This window comes from Furipterus horrens, unplaced genomic scaffold (assembly GCF_987537825.1).
Source record: "Furipterus horrens unplaced genomic scaffold, mFurHor1.1.pri manual_scaffold_12, whole genome shotgun sequence".
Lineage (NCBI taxonomy): Eukaryota > Metazoa > Chordata > Mammalia > Chiroptera > Furipteridae > Furipterus > Furipterus horrens.
The window spans coordinates 1616180-1631543 of record NW_028327182.1 but is presented as its reverse complement, the minus strand read 5'-3'; the positions used below and the strand labels follow the sequence as shown (position 1 = coordinate 1631543).

At 50.0% G+C, this 15364-nt stretch overlaps 1 protein-coding gene across 2 annotated transcripts in view; it reads right to left on the bottom strand.

Annotated features, from left to right (window-relative positions):
- Positions 1-15364, bottom strand: part of DCLK1 (doublecortin like kinase 1) — a 211403-nt gene that overhangs the window by 53830 nt on the left and 142209 nt on the right. For both annotated transcript variants that reach the window (XM_090257975.1, XM_090257976.1), the window contains exon 5: positions 11042-11136. In XM_090257975.1, the coding sequence (XP_090114101.1) occupies positions 11042-11136 (95 nt within the window). The remainder of the gene's footprint in view (positions 1-11041; positions 11137-15364) is intronic.

The window sequence follows — 15364 nt, the reverse complement described above, 5'->3', positions numbered from 1 at the left end:
TGAGTATACAGTACAAAACATAGTTATTTTAGAATGTAACGCCATTAGCTACTCTATGAGATACTGCGACATGTGAACTGCCATCACCTCCACGCAGATGTCACGGGAGTCAGGTGGCAGGCTGCTGGCACCTGGGTGCTTTTATGGTGCACCTTCCCAAAAGCACCCGTGAACTGGAGATCACGGAACAGATGGAGAACATGTCGCCCTGTTGGAAGTAAGTGAGAAAGCCGCCCTAACAGCTCTAGCCACGTTTCACCAAGATGTAGCTGATGGCTGTGGAGCAGAAAGCCGTTCATTTTCAGTATCAATTGTGTGAGCTACTCCTGCCATTTGTTTCACTGGTATCATTAATCTGGGGTCCACGCTGAATAAAGATTTCAAAAATGCCTAATTAATCCCATTGATCTAATCAGGATAGAAAAATCCCTGCAGGTAACATTAGCTCTGGCTGACCAACGCTGCTCATCTCAAGGCGCACATAACCTAATCACTAAAATGCTGCGACACACAGACACAAACCTTTTTTGCTGCCGTGACAAAAATAGGTACGGTATTAATTGCTTTATAATAATAATAATAATAATAATTACCTACCCTTTTTCCTCCAAAGTGACTTTTTAAAAATTAAGGTGCCTGTGCTTGTATATAAGGTTCTCTGGCACCAAGAATTAACCGATCAGATGCAACCTTATTATGCAGCGGGACCAATACGATGCAACTCTGTTCCCTGACCCATATATTTATGGTTCAAGCCAGGCATTCCCACCGGAGGGCTACTGTTGTGTTGCGGTTGTCACTTTTTTATTTGACAGTCTAAGGGGAAAGAGGTCAGTGTCCCTGGCCAAATAGTCAGGTGTCGCATGCTTTAAAAATTCTTGCGGCACACTGGTTGAAAATCGCTGGTAAATAGTTATTACTTTGTAAACATTAATTTGAAAAATTGTAAAAACACAGTTAAGAAATCAACCAGATCAACTTTATAAAGGAAACACAACCAATAAATATTTAACGGATTCAAACAGTTGTCTTGATGCTGACTTGATTTGACTCTTTCTAGACAACCTCATGTAGCAAAATAAAATCATCATCTTGGCGTAGAAAGCTTGAAAACCAGGACCGCTATGTGTGTATCGAAATATACACATGTATTCGCTCTCGATTGGGTATAAAACAGCAGGTTGATGACATTGACCTGCGACGGCTAATGAGGCCTCCTTACTGGGAATAAGCCACAGGGGACACCTTCTCCCAGACTGCTCTGTCTGCCTTCTTCACAGCGCGTTTAGCCTAAATCAAGTTAATGGTAGGGGTGGGTCACGTGTACAACTGAGAGTAAATACTGAAAAATGTAAGCTGTTATCATAAAGGTTTGCTCCAAGTTTCTGAAAGGCTGAAGGACCACTCATTCATGAGATGAGGTTACTGGGAGAAAGAGAACGGGAAAACGGGAACACTAGTGTTAAATCTCCTTTAGCGAAACCCGGGGAGCCAAGCTGTCAGAACTCGAGGCATTGAGTGACAGCTTCGTTGTGCAGGAAGTGGGTCCTCACGCCTACGGGCCTGTCGCTGTGCTCAGGCCACGCTCTACAAACTCAGAACCGGGACCGTCGGTCTCGAAGGGGCTGCCACAGTGGGGGGTGGGGGTGGGTGAACAACAAAGTGTCCTCAGATGAGCTGCTCTTCATGAAGTCGTAGTCCCAGCAGGGTTGGAGGGCCAGGGGGTCACCTAGCTTGGCCCCTCTCAGTGACACGGACCCCTCCTCACATGGGACGCCCAGCCTGTGCTGAAGGGAGTTCACTGCTCTTCCAAGCGCTGGCTGTTTCATCTTAAACTCCATCACACCAGGACAGGGTAAACACAACTGGGAATTATGAATCTATAGACACTCCTTCCGCTGGTTTCATTATTGCTCATTGCTCTGGGCACTGATTACATTCAGGCTGCCAAGGAAATAACAGAGAGAACCAGTGAAGGTGAACTGTGATTTTAAGTTAAAATGAACCTGGTAACAATAGCAGATGTAAAACCAGAATTCTGGACTTCTATAATAATTTTAACATAAAATATTCTTTCCTACTAGGCCAGTAGAATTGTATTTTCTCCCTTAGACCATATTATGAATGGAGCAGATTACGGACTTTTAGTCTAAATTTGAATTAGGTGATCCAGTATTTTATTATCGTTATTGATTTTCTTACATATTTATTTATTTTATATATTTATTCATTCAATGCTTTTGCATATACAGGCATGTACCTACATACACATGCACATTTTGCCCCCTGCAAATTAGATGACCCTAGAAAAATGTCTTCAAGCCCAGCAGACAGCCTAGCATGTTTCAGAAAACGTACATTCATTTCTTTGTTCAACCAGTTGCCAATGTCTGGCAAATTCACGCTCAAAGCAACCCAGAGAGGAACGTGTATTATTGACTTTAATGTTACCAACGGAAACAGAGCTCTCCATCAGACAGTCTTCTTATGTGGTCATCTCTGTCAGCACGTACACTTCCGATGTCACACGACGCCGTCCTGCGGTAACCCAGGTGTCCCCCGCTGATGCTAGTGACATCCCGGGAACACCACACACACGGTTACGGAAGCCTCTCCTGCCCCCCACCGGCGTTTCCATTTCCAAGTCGGCGTCTCAAGTTTTCTGAAGGAAACTCACTGAACAACAAGGTGGTTTTTCCTGTTTATTAGACAGTGATTCTAAGGAGGTGTCACACGTGAGCTCTGGGCAGGGTCACAGGGGGGAGTTTTACAAGGAAACCACAGCGCGGAGGCAGGGGATGCTCACAGCTGCCTAGGCTGCTGGGACATGTCATTACGTAGCTCTACAGAACTCTGCGGCTGGCCTGAACAGAGAGATTTTTAAAACATTTTAACACCAAAGAAATGCTCGTTGGAAGAGAATACACATCCAAGCAAGTCAAACTGCAAGCGACCGATTTATAAAAAATGTATCCAAATTTACAACATTCATGGTGTATTTTGAAGTAAAATATTCTTAAAGGAAAGAAACTCAGTTCGTTGTCATTGATGAAAATGAACTCAAAACACAGGTCACAAACCAAGGAACCTCCACAGTTCTCTGCCTGTGAGTTTTCAGACCCTGCTACCTGGGCTTCAAAGGTATTTTGTGGCCATATAGGATACAAACACTCATGTATTACATGCATCATTTATACTATCTTGGAACTTATCCATCATCTTTACTAAAATGAACCACATTTTAAAGACGCTATATATCATGCACCCTTAAAAATCATAGTGAGGGCCTCAGATTTCCTATCTCTTCCACATGCTTTACAGGCACAGAATTACAAATGTTTTTTAGCTGACAGTGTAACAGACCGCATCAGGCAATGGGAATACTGAATCAAATATAGTTCTAGTTTTCACACTCTACTTCTGTAGAACATCTCAATCGAATACAGTTATCACTAACACGTGTAATCAAAGGTGCCGGTGAGGCCGGCGCGGATCTGCATACGCGGGCAAACGTATGCGTATACAGTGAATCCATTCAAGGTACATTTTCATGTGTGTGTGTATTTGTATAGACACACACACACACAGAGCAAGCACAGTACAGATACTAGTAAAAATAAATCAACAGTTTAGAATAGCATTTTGAAAGTATATACAAAATCACCTTACAGGTTATCTGGCTTTGTGATTAAACTTACTTCAAATCAAATATAGTTTGGATTCTCTTATTTATGTTTCAATAAAATACTCAACTACTCACAGATCTATAAAACAGTGTTTCATTTTTTAGTGAATACCGATTGACAATCACTACATGTCATCCAGACATACCCATTAGAGAAACACCTGTGAGAATATTCATTTAATAATTGACTATCAAGACATACTGATATAAATATTAATGTACATTCATATTTAATAGTGAACACAATATTGGATTTGTCTAAATTTCGATTTCTTTGTGTATCTTGATTTCAATTTTTAAAGAAATCAGTCCATCTATTTGGAACTGTCTGGCTGTAGAAGTTCAGCAAGCTACTTTTGAACTTGAACGTGCCCTAACTAAGATGCCACAGGTAACATTGTATGGCCTGAAGCTTCTACATATAATTCCACAGAGCCAGTAACTTATAAGGCTGCGTCACAAAGACCACACCTGATTACTTAAGGCCCATCCACATACACAGACACTTACCTAAGCCCACACAGAGACACGCCAAGCCCCGGGCATCTCCATGAACACTCACACACCGATACAGACAGACATATGGCCACAGAGGAGAAATTTAGCCTCCAATGACTAAAGTGTGGGGAATTACTTTTCAGAAATATTAGTCTATATTTTCATTCATTTGTATTACGACACATAGCTTTTAGACTTCATTGTTTTAAATTAAAAAAAAAAAAAAAAAAAGAGCCCCATCATGGGCAGATCTGTGGTGGATGCAACCAGACACCCTGCCAGGGAACACGTATCATACACAGAGGCCGGTTCAAAATGCTGTTAGAAAATCTGACTTGATTTTTTAATATGTAGATGAGCCAATATATAATCACAGGGATGTGTACAGATGGGTGGGCCTGACCCTTCTTACAACCTCTGTCGTAGAGAAACACTGCGGGTCTCCCCCCTCAGCTGACCGAGCAAGACAAAGAGGAAGCGACCACATGGCTCTCAGGAGCAGTCCTCTGAATTCACACTGAACTTCACACTCGATACGCTGCTGGGCTCTGCGTTTCTAAAATGCTAAAAGCAGGGAAATGCGTGCTGTGTCTTTTTCTACGATGTGGAAGGAAACAAGGGAGCGCAAATGGAAACCTATGAAACTCCCCCAGAGCACAGTCCCTTTAGCGCGCTGAAGGCTCCCGAGAAAACGGGAACGCGCGGTTTCTGCTGGAGTTCCCTCCGGCTCAGGGGAACCGTTTTAAAATTCAGTGTCTATCTTTTGAAAAAAGAATTCTATCCGTAAGTAACTTTTAACTGCCTACAAATCATCAATTTGGTTTCACGAATAAACTGAAAACTCTGGTTTGTTGCTACGGATTTTTTTTTTTTTTTTTCTGCTGTAGGATAATGGAATTACGTTCCGCATAGAAAGAGATCTCAAATTCTGTAAAGGGTGTGCTGTTTCAATCTCGGAGGGACTTCGGTTTCAGAAAGTAAATGATCTTCATTGCCCCTGAACAGCCCTTTAATAGAAGGCATATGCTGAGTGACGAAATGCTGGGGAAGGGCCTTTGCTCGGAGTGGCCGGAATGGAAAGTGGGCCATGCTCTCTACCGTCATTTAGTACAAGTCCAGTTTTGGGGGTGGTGGGGTTTTTTGGGTTTTTTTGTTTGTTTGTTTGGCCATGTCTGAACAAAGCCATGGACTTCATCTCAGCTGGTAATATCTGCCACTTACCCGGAACACACAGCATTTATTGGACCTTGCTACGCAGTCGTTGTCCGTCAGACTGGCAGAGCCAGGAAGTGACAATTATCGGCATTTACTTTTGCTCTGGACCGTCTGACGCCGGCAGATTTCAGTTAACTGCTCCCGCGCGTCCCTGCACTTTGGACAGTTCTGTCGGATCCCTACTAATCTTTTACGGACTCGGCTGTATTAAGTAATGCATTTTACAAAGACGTAACTAGAACAGACACCAGCTTGGGCCACTTCACAGATGTTTGCTGTTTCAGCTCAAACAAAGCAGCCCTTTGATCTCAGCAGGAGTCTCTGTTCCTTTCTATTGGAAACAGTCTTGAAACCTGAAGTCTGGAACAGGTATTAGTACGAACTGTTCTTTCAAGATGGAACGGCTCAGTCGGCAGTTCTCGAATAACCTGCCAGAGAAGTGTCTTTCTCTCCGACAGACAGGATAATGAGGCCCTAATTATCATAAGGCTAAGTTTTCAAATGCTGTTGGATTGCCTGGACGACTTTTTTTTTCCTCCTTCTCTGGGTTGAAATATTTTATCCACTTGGAAAGTGGGATGGTAACATATGTAAGTATAAACCAGATGGTAAAATTTGATAGTTGAGCAATTTATCAAGGAGTTAAATTGCTAACATTTAAAACAGTATATGACAACTGAATTTCTCTCCATCTTGAATCAAACATTTTGTTTTAAACTTCATTTTTCAAGTAAAATTTTGAAAAAACTCAAAGAAAAGCCTGCAAACGGCATCATATATTTTTCATTTATCACCTACTGAGATATGTCGAGCCTGCAAAATATCAAAACCGCGCCTGCAAGTCATACAGAGTTAGCGTTTGAACTCGTCAGACTAGAGGCTCACTAGGCTACGGCTTACATACGACAGACCAGACACGTTCGATTAACTTAACATTCAGATTTTAAAATAATTATCTTATGCTTAAGCAAAGCTGACCGTAATGTTTAAGGAGAACTAGAAAAGCAGGATTAGTATGTTAATGTTAGCAACGGGTTATAATCATAGGCGTGGTTTCACACAAAAGGAGTTTTGCATATGAAAATTTCCAAAACAACAGTAAGATCCAGGATTGATTGGAACGGAGATCTGGATATTCGGGGCCTCCTTTGTACAGTACCGTGTAAAAGAATTTTGCTTTTCAAATTGAGTTTTTGGAAGAAGTCCAGGCACAGTTTTTTTTTTTTTTAAGGTCTGTGTGTAAAAAAAGTTTCCTGGCTTCAGAGTTGGCCCATTTGAAAAATTACATACATGGTTATGAGGGGAATTATATAATTTATAGTTCTTCATGTCAGTATTTAGTTTAAGCTATATTTAAGCTGTTTCCAATAAAAAAAATTTTTAATAATTAAATTTGTTCGACAAGAAAAACAAGGAAATTTTCTAATCCCTGATGTTAAAATCTCCATGAGGTGCCTCCCTGACAGGGTGCTCTTCCTCAATCCTGCTAACCCGCAGAATGACGGGTAGCTTTGTCTGCGGACTAGGAAGGAAAAATCTCCTGGGATATTTTTATTACTTTGCACTAAAACTACCTTTAAAAATCGGAGCTCCAAATTGTAAAAAGACTTTAACTTCAAGAAAAAGAGTGTCTCAGGGCCACTGTCATCTACTTGAGCAAAAGGACAGAAAAATCGTATCACCATGTCTGCTCACGGTGAAAACGAAAGCCCCAGCTGCAGAAGGACGGCTCCGGCTTGCCCCGCCATTGGCACGCCCCTGTGCTCCGTGTTGGGGCCACACAGGAAATTCACCGGGGCCAGGCCCTGCCCGGAAACCTCCCCAACCCAGCCAGCGAGCCCGGGCGCAGTCTCCCCCAGGTAGACAATGCAGGAGATGAAAAAGGAAAAACTCCTTCAAGGAGGAACCTCATGAATACAAAAGGCCCGTCTGTTTACTTTTAAGTGATGGGGGCTTCATAATTTCAAAGTATGCAAAACTCTCGTGTGTGGTTTGTGGTTAGACATCGGCTTAGGAAACGGGAGACCGGCACCCAGTCACCAACCAGACACGGGGCTCCGGGGCTCTTTTACACCGAGTCTCCCACTGAGTCCAAATCATCCGGCGAGAGGGAGCGGTACAGGCCCTGTAAGGTGAAGGGCAGACAGGTTTGTTCCCTGGGCTTTCGGGGGCGCCCTGTGCGCTCGGGGGCGGGCAGCCCACCGCGGACACGCGCGCCGGCTACTGTCCTGACGCCTTTTGGAGTCGCCACGTCTGAACCAGAGGAAAGACGCTACTCGAGGAAACCCCCTCAAGGGCCACGCGGGGCTTATTTCGCCTCATGGGCCTGGTCTGCCCGTGAGCCGCGGCCTCCTCTGCGCCCAGTGGGGTTTGCAGCCCCCGAGGCCTGTCCGCGCCCACCCTGCGGCTACGTGTCCGGCTGCTTTCCTGGACGTCGCCCTCCCACTCTGAGCGGACAGGAGTGGGCTCCCTGCACCTCCCTGAGTCCTTTATCAGCACCCCAGCGGGCACTCCGCAAACTCCGGGCCCAGAGCAGCGGCTCCAGGGCCGCGTTCGCACGCCGCAGACCAGCCACGTCCCCGTGCCTTGTCCACTTCATGTTGTGAAGACAGAAAGCAGGCCAACGTGACCCAGCCCCGCTCCTGACAGTCTTCCCCGGCTCCCCAAACCCTCGCCCATCACCTCCGTTTTCTCCCCTCCCCCGGCCTGGCTGCCGTGAGACGCTCTCTGTCTGTCGCCAGGCAACCGGCTCCGACCTCCCCTGCCTAGAACCCTGGCTCCTTCCCGGCTTGCTGCTCCCGCCCCTCCCGCTGTCTGAGTGACGGGATAATCTGCAGAAGTCGGCAGCGTGGGCGAGGAACGGGGGGCTCCACCCAGCCTCCATGGCACGGCTCCCTCCGCCATATTATAGCAAACGGGCCCCAGGAAATTTCTGGGACGGAAAAGGTCCCCCGAGACCTGCTGTTGTGGCCAGACAAGTGTTTCCAGACAGCAATCTAAACAACCCTTCTGTAAAATCGGGAGGCTGCTTGGTGCGTCACCATAAACACCTCTAGAGAGGACAATGGCTGGCGTGCAGACCCTACTGTATATCACTGTTCTGAGCCACCAGAAGACAGGAGATAAAAATAGGATTTCAAGGGAAGGGGGAGAAAGGCTGATCCGATTATCATACTTAATATAAACAAAAAATATAGATTTTCTTATGGAAAGCGATCAAATGTTTCAATATTCCTTAAAAACAATCACTTTTGTTCCTATGTTTTAAAACCAGGTAGGAAGTGTGTGTGTGTGGGGGGGGGGCAGCCAAGTGATTTTCCTGGCCATGTTGCTAGGCCACGGAGAGGGGAAAAATAGAAGTAGCAGCTGTGTTTCCAGTTGGCAACAAAAAGAGTTAATTTATTCGTTGAAATGTCTTCTTTTAGCACTCGCCTCTTTCCCTTATTTGGGGGCTTCCTGCAGAGGCACACGGCCAGCTCTGGGAGGAGAGCGTCAGCCACATTTGAGCCAGGATCAGTTTTCGGGGGGACAGGGGTCCCTGGTCACCGGGAGGGGCCCTGAGGGGGCCGACCCCACAAGGAGATGGAAGCGGCTGCGGCTGGGGCAGCTGGAGTGCACCCGTCCGGGGACCGGGGAACAAACAGAGGACACTCACTCGCGGCCGGGATTCCAGGGCCCAGGGACGGGCCACCTCAGAATCACCCTGTGCTCTGCTCGCAACGTGGGCTTAACACACGTTTTCAGAGGATGACAAATCCTTTCTTCCTCTAGAGCAAATGGGACTGCTTTTCCCTCTCAGGCGTGGTGCCTGCACCGTGACTTTAAATGGCAAAAGGAAGGACGTATAAGACACCCGTCCCTATGAGCAGTGGAAGCTGCTGGCCCAGAGCTGCTGGGAGCGCAGGAGAATTTCCCGCCTCGCCTGGCCAACACAACAGTGCAGGAGAGCTTGCAGGGAGCGGGAGTGAATTCTAGCCTCGTGCTGCACACGGGGCATGGGGAGCAGAGCGCCCCAGCTTCCCACGGCAGCCCAGCGCAGCGAGCACGCGGGGAGAACAGCTCAGACCTACGGCCGGAATGCGCAGTCACTCGGCCTTGATCTCACACCAAGCAAGAGCTGAGTCCTCAATCTGGGTGCAATAAATCCAAGGGATGAAGAGGAATTTCTATGCCAGGTGGAACCCCCAAAGTATACACTTCAAAAGAGAGGATGTTCCAAAAACGGCCCCTTCCTGGGCTGTATCGGATGGCTGTTCCTACGGAAGGGGCCCCAGCTGCGTGATATTTACAGAAAAAGAATCCCCCATCGCCCCGTCCTCTGCTCCAGCACAGACATTTACTTAGGAGAGCAGATTAATTTGGCCAGTTCCTCTCGCATCTTGCCAATGACTCCTGCTCTTTAAAATGCTGGATTAGACAGTGGCCAAGAAGAAAACACTGAGACAGAACTGAAATAGGGTTACTGGGCTTCCTCTCTGGAAGGAGCTGCCCTTTTCCTCCTTCTGCTTTCCCAGCTGAGGCCCAGAGAAGAGAAGACGTATCTGAGACACCAGAGCCATTTTACCGGAGGAGCCGGTGCCAGACCCCGGGCCTCATCCCGTGACGTGACGTAAGGCAGCCAAGCCTCCTGCCAGGGGCCCCCATGGAAAAAGACAGCGCAGCCTGACATTTGGGGTGCAGGTGACAGGGACGGAGCCCGCCACCCCCACTTCAGACAGTGGAGGGCGCACATGACCTTGGCAGGAGGCTTGAACAGAGGAGCGTCCATCTTGATTACAGTTCAAGTTTACGGAACTCAGAAGCCTCATTCTAGGGCCCTCAATGAAAGAAGCCAAATTCAGGAGCCTTTGAGGCCGTTGAGGTCCGAAGCCTCCAGGGAGTCCTTCCTGCTCAGTCACCCGTGGGCGCCATCCTCGCGCCCCTACCCACCTGACCGCGGCCGCACCGCCCGGGAACCAGAGGCCAGGCCCTCCTCTCCCCCCCCGCGCCCCCGCCCCTCACTCCCTGCGGCCTCGCCTTGGTCTCGTGGGAAAGGCCAGCGGTACCGGCAGTTCGGGGGCGCACACAGTCCCCCCATCCCCTTCCGTAGCGCGGAGACGCTGACCCCGTTTTCAGGAACTTTTAGACCTGGAGCTCCAAGTTCGGTCGGCTGCTCCATCGTTAGCCAGAAGCTAAACACGCCACGCGGGGACGGACGAACCCCGGGTGTTCCACGTGCGATTCATTCAGAAAAGCACAGGCGCGGGGGCCCCGCCCCTGCTCCGCGCCACGGGCCCCCCCGGAGCCAGCCCAGCCCCCCCAGCACTCCCTCCTGAGGGCGGGCCCAGGACCCACGGGGGTGTCTCAGGGGCCCGTCACCACTAGGGAAGCTCACAGCCCAGGGCCGGCCACGTGCTGGTGACTCTGGACGCCCAGCGCGGAGGGCGTGACAAAGGGAAGCAGCGACTGTTTCCTCCTCCCAGAGGGGAGGCTGAGGCAGGGCCACAGGGAAAGGAAAAGCCCCGCGTTGTCACGAGGAGAGGCCGCGGCCACCGTGTGTGACCCGCCCCGGGTCCCCTCCCGCCCTGGGCCGCCGGGGCGCCGTGAGGACAGGGCCGGGGTACACCGGGGCCCCCGCAGCGAGGGGCCCGCGCGCTGCCTTACCCTCTGCTTCCGCAGGCTGCCCGGGCTGGTGGGCGACGGGCTTGGCGACTTGCCCGAGCGCGGGGTGGACAGCTGGCTGCCGGGGGTCCCGTTCACTGGAAGCACAAAGGGTCACAGACAGGAGAGCGCACGTTAGAGCAGGTCAGGAGCAGCCACGTCGCTGAGAAACGAGGACCTGTCGGGGGGGGGGGTTGCTAAAGTGTCAGCCACCCCGTGCCTGTGGTCCTGGGGACCAGCCCCCCAAAACAACCCGCGTCAGAGGCCCGTCGGGCTGCGGGGCCGGCATCTGCCTCAGCAGCAGGTGCGGCGGGCTCCATACACAACTTTTAAAAATGTGCTTTCACGTCTTCCCTGAGGAGTTTATTTTCGGCGGTGCTGACAGAGCCCAGGGAGCGCGCCCCGAGCCCTGGCACATGCCAATGGAGTTCGGCAGCCCGCAGCCCCCGAGCAGGGGTCCATGTGAGCCCCTCCGACCAGGGACACCCCCGGGGGCCTGTTACACGAATCGCCAGCCCTGCAGGCTCCTGCTGCCCTGCTGCCCCGCACAGCTCCTCCGCGACCCGCAGCCCTCCCAGCACCCGCCTTGCCCAGGACCGAGGCCCGGCCGGCAGGGACCCCCCGCCCCCCCTGCCTTTCCCGCTGCTGACAAAGAAAAGCCGCTCTCGGACAGGCTTAAATCCCGGGGCTTTACCCGATGGATGAGACCTTTCCATCACGTTATCACTAACCTGACTCAAGACCACAGAACCCAGGGAAGCAATTATGTTCTCTGAGTAACATCACGAAACACTTAAAGATACCCCTTTACGAAGCCACGTAAGGTCAGCATCATTTCACCCATAAAAATGACAAGGTTTCCACACATCCCCACCCACAGCCGGCGGAGCAGTCAGCAGGGAGACACACACACTCCAGAGGGGCACCGGGAGCGTCTCCCGGAGGGAGGGCCGGGGTGCAGGGGCCTTACCTTCCACGAGCTCTAACATGGATGCAGGCTCAGGGGCAGCCCCGACAATGCAAGAGGCGGTCCCTGCTCAGCTCTGAGCCCAGCACCCGCGGGAGTGGGGTGTGCAGGGACCGGCGGGGGACGCGGAGGCTGCTCCCCGAGCCGGCGGAGCCAGACACAGGGCTCCCCAGCAGATGCTCGTCTGCGTCAGGCTGACGTCCTCCCGGCAGCAGTGGGAGGTGTGGGCTCCGTCTCAGGCTGCAGCAAAGGTGTCCCTTAAGCCTCGTGCCAACGCGGAGCCATGGCGGGGGCCCCCCCCACCCCACCCCACGGCTCCCGGAAGCCCAAGCCCTTTTTCAGGACTTTGTACTTTGTGCTGCCTCGGGGGGCAGGCGGGGTGGGGGGAGACCCAGTGACTCATCTGAAAATCCAAACGACAGGCACCGCGGTCAAACCTGGCGTCTGCCGGGACTGCGGCCCCCCTCACAGAATTCCGCGCTCCGTGACAGTGCGCACTGATTTTTCACCACGGGGGTCGCACAAAACCTTGGGGCCCCTGAAAGTGGGAAGCCCTTTGTTCTGCCATCTCCAAAGGCCTTTTAAAAATGTCACAGAACCCACACTGCACTCATTCATTTGTTGCTTTGCCTTTGAAATGCATTTGATGATTCAAAAAAAACAAAAAAAACAAAACCCTTTTTCTTTCCTTTTCGCTTCCTTTCTTTCGGCAGCTGGCAGGAGGAAGCACCGAGCACGCTTTAACCCGCTTGCTCCCTGTGTGTCCTGAGCTTGCTGCTCAGGCCTCTCCGCCCGGGCTTTCCAGCCGTGGCCTCCCCGCGGGTGGGACCAGGGACGGCAGAGCTGTGGGCGCGGACTCGGACCCCAGCTCCCCAAACGACAAGCAAGAGCCCCGCAAGAATTGACAGAAAAACAGGTGTTAGAAGCTAACGTGTGCTCTGCCCACTTCTCTGCATCTTTTTGTCACCCCGAAACGCTGCACAGTTTGGGGGGAAATCAGTAAAGGGGGGAGCACACACAGTACATTTCTTATCAAGCCCGTGGGGTGAGGGACAGGAAAAAAAGTGGCTTCCTAGGAAAGCAGACTTGGGAGCCCCTTGCTTCCGAAGGGGCAGTACAGCAACCCGAAGCCTGCTCTCCGTGAGCGTCCGCTGTGCGTGCACCTCAGTTTACTGAAGAGCTCTTCTTTTTCTCCAGAGTTTTATGGCTGTTCTATTACAGCTGTCACATCTTTCTGCCCTGAGAACTTATTTTCTACGGAGCAGTTAATGCATGTAAACCACATATCATAGATGCGTGTGCATACACACACACACATAGCACATGTATGATCTCATTCAACTCTCACCGTAGCTCTGTAAAGCACGCGGTATCATTTGACAGACGAGGAAACCGAGGCATGAAGTGATGAGCGACGTGACCCGGGTGAAGACCGGACTCTCACCTAGTGACCCAGAAGCACGTGTTCACAGCCCCGGGCCTCCAGTCTCCCCAACAAGCGCTGTGTTCTCCGGCCCCGTCCTGGCCTATTGCTCGTTCTTGCCGAACCAGCAACTGATCCTCACATGCACCCCCACGCCTCTGTGCCTCGGCTCTCACTGCAGCCAGGGCCCCACTGGTTCTCCCCATCAGCTCGAGATCCTTCGCATCCCAACACGTAAGCCTTTTCTCCTGCGAGCTCTTTCTGACCCCGCGAAGGAGGGCTACCCCTTCTTCTTCCGGGCCGGCACCACGCAAAACTCTCCACTATAAAGGCTACAGACTCCGTCTCCTGGCTTGAGATTCAGAGCGGAGGCTTCATCATCTTTGCACCTTGGGGACCTAACACGGCCTGGAACACAGAAGATGCCCAGGAAATGCGTCTTTAATTAACACGGGGCAGGGACAGTGAAGAGTTTACAGTGTGCCCGCACAGGCAGCAGGCCAAGGGGATGGTGCAAAGTTCTGAAGGGTCCCTTTGGGGATACTCACCTGCCTGGGGTCAGGGCTAGGGGGCACTGAGGAACGCAGGGAAAGACAATGGGAGGAGGATTGAGCTTTAGATGCGGAAAAAAAAAATTGTAAAACCACGAGGCATGCATCATCAGCCCTCTTGACATTCTTGGTGCATTTTGTCTTCAACAATTTCCTTGAAACCCCAAAGGAGAAAAATTCCTCCACAGAACGGATGAGGTGGAAATCTCTATACTACAGGAAGAGGCGGAGCTAAAAATTAATAGCTAGCAACCTGCCTTTGCAGGTGTTTGAGAGAAATTAAGAAGCTGACAAATCTGACTCGGAAGCTGGTGAAGATCCGCTTTGCTGCCCCAGCTTTGATCCCTGTGTTATCTGCATGTGTTGCATAAAATAGTGTTTGGTAAAAAAGTAAAATTCAAATGCTGTCAATAAAAAAGACTCCAGGATTGCCAGAGTCACACACAACTACAAATTAAGCCCAGGAGGATGGGATGGTGGTGGCAGATGTCACCACGGGGCACCCAGCTGTCCCTCTGGAAGGTCCACCCGCCCGTCTCCAGCACCCCGCATCGCTGGTCCCGGGACAGGTCTCTGTGGGTATTGAACGGGGCGTTTCTTCCTTAGACCGTGAACTTCGGAGGGCAAGGAAGTCCATATGCTCGGGCTTGCATCAATGGGTGTAAGGCACCCATGGGTGCTCGGTTGTGTTTGCCATTGCTTCTATAGAGAAAGTGATTCTAAATGGAAGGTGTCCTTCTATGAGAAACTTAGCCACCCATCTAAGTGGGAATAAAACTCCAAAACAAACAATCAAAACCCCAAAGTTCTGCCATGGGATCCAAAACGTGGTCAAAATGCTGAAATCTGTAGATGTTAAGGACTGAAGCCATGAAAATTCAAGCTAAACATGTTTTTTTTTTTTCTATTTTTAATATTAAGAAAACAAAATAAAGCAAACTAAACTTTATATGTTCTTATTTAAAGCAAACTAGTGCATATGGCACTCTTATTTTGGAGACTTTGTCTTATAAATTGTGTGTGCAGATTTTAAAAATTGTTTAAAAGAATTTCACTTCTAAATTACACATTTTATGAGACATCTGTGTTCCAAAGAAAAACACGCATGAATAAAGAGTCGGCCCACACTAACTACGCTTTACAATGTTCTTACATATTCTTGTGCCTTTTATGAAGCAACTGCGAGCACATCCCCTCTCTTGGGGACATTCCCTGTCCCGGCACACACCTGTCAGGCGGCTCGTTACTTTGTGTGTCATTAAGGCTCCTGGCTCCTCTTCTCTTCTAGCCCCTCCAACTGCCTTCTTCGGACTCTGTTATGGAGACTAATGTTACTCCAGCAGGCGTGTGAGTTATGTCACCTGTAAATTATTGAGGGGGCTCGC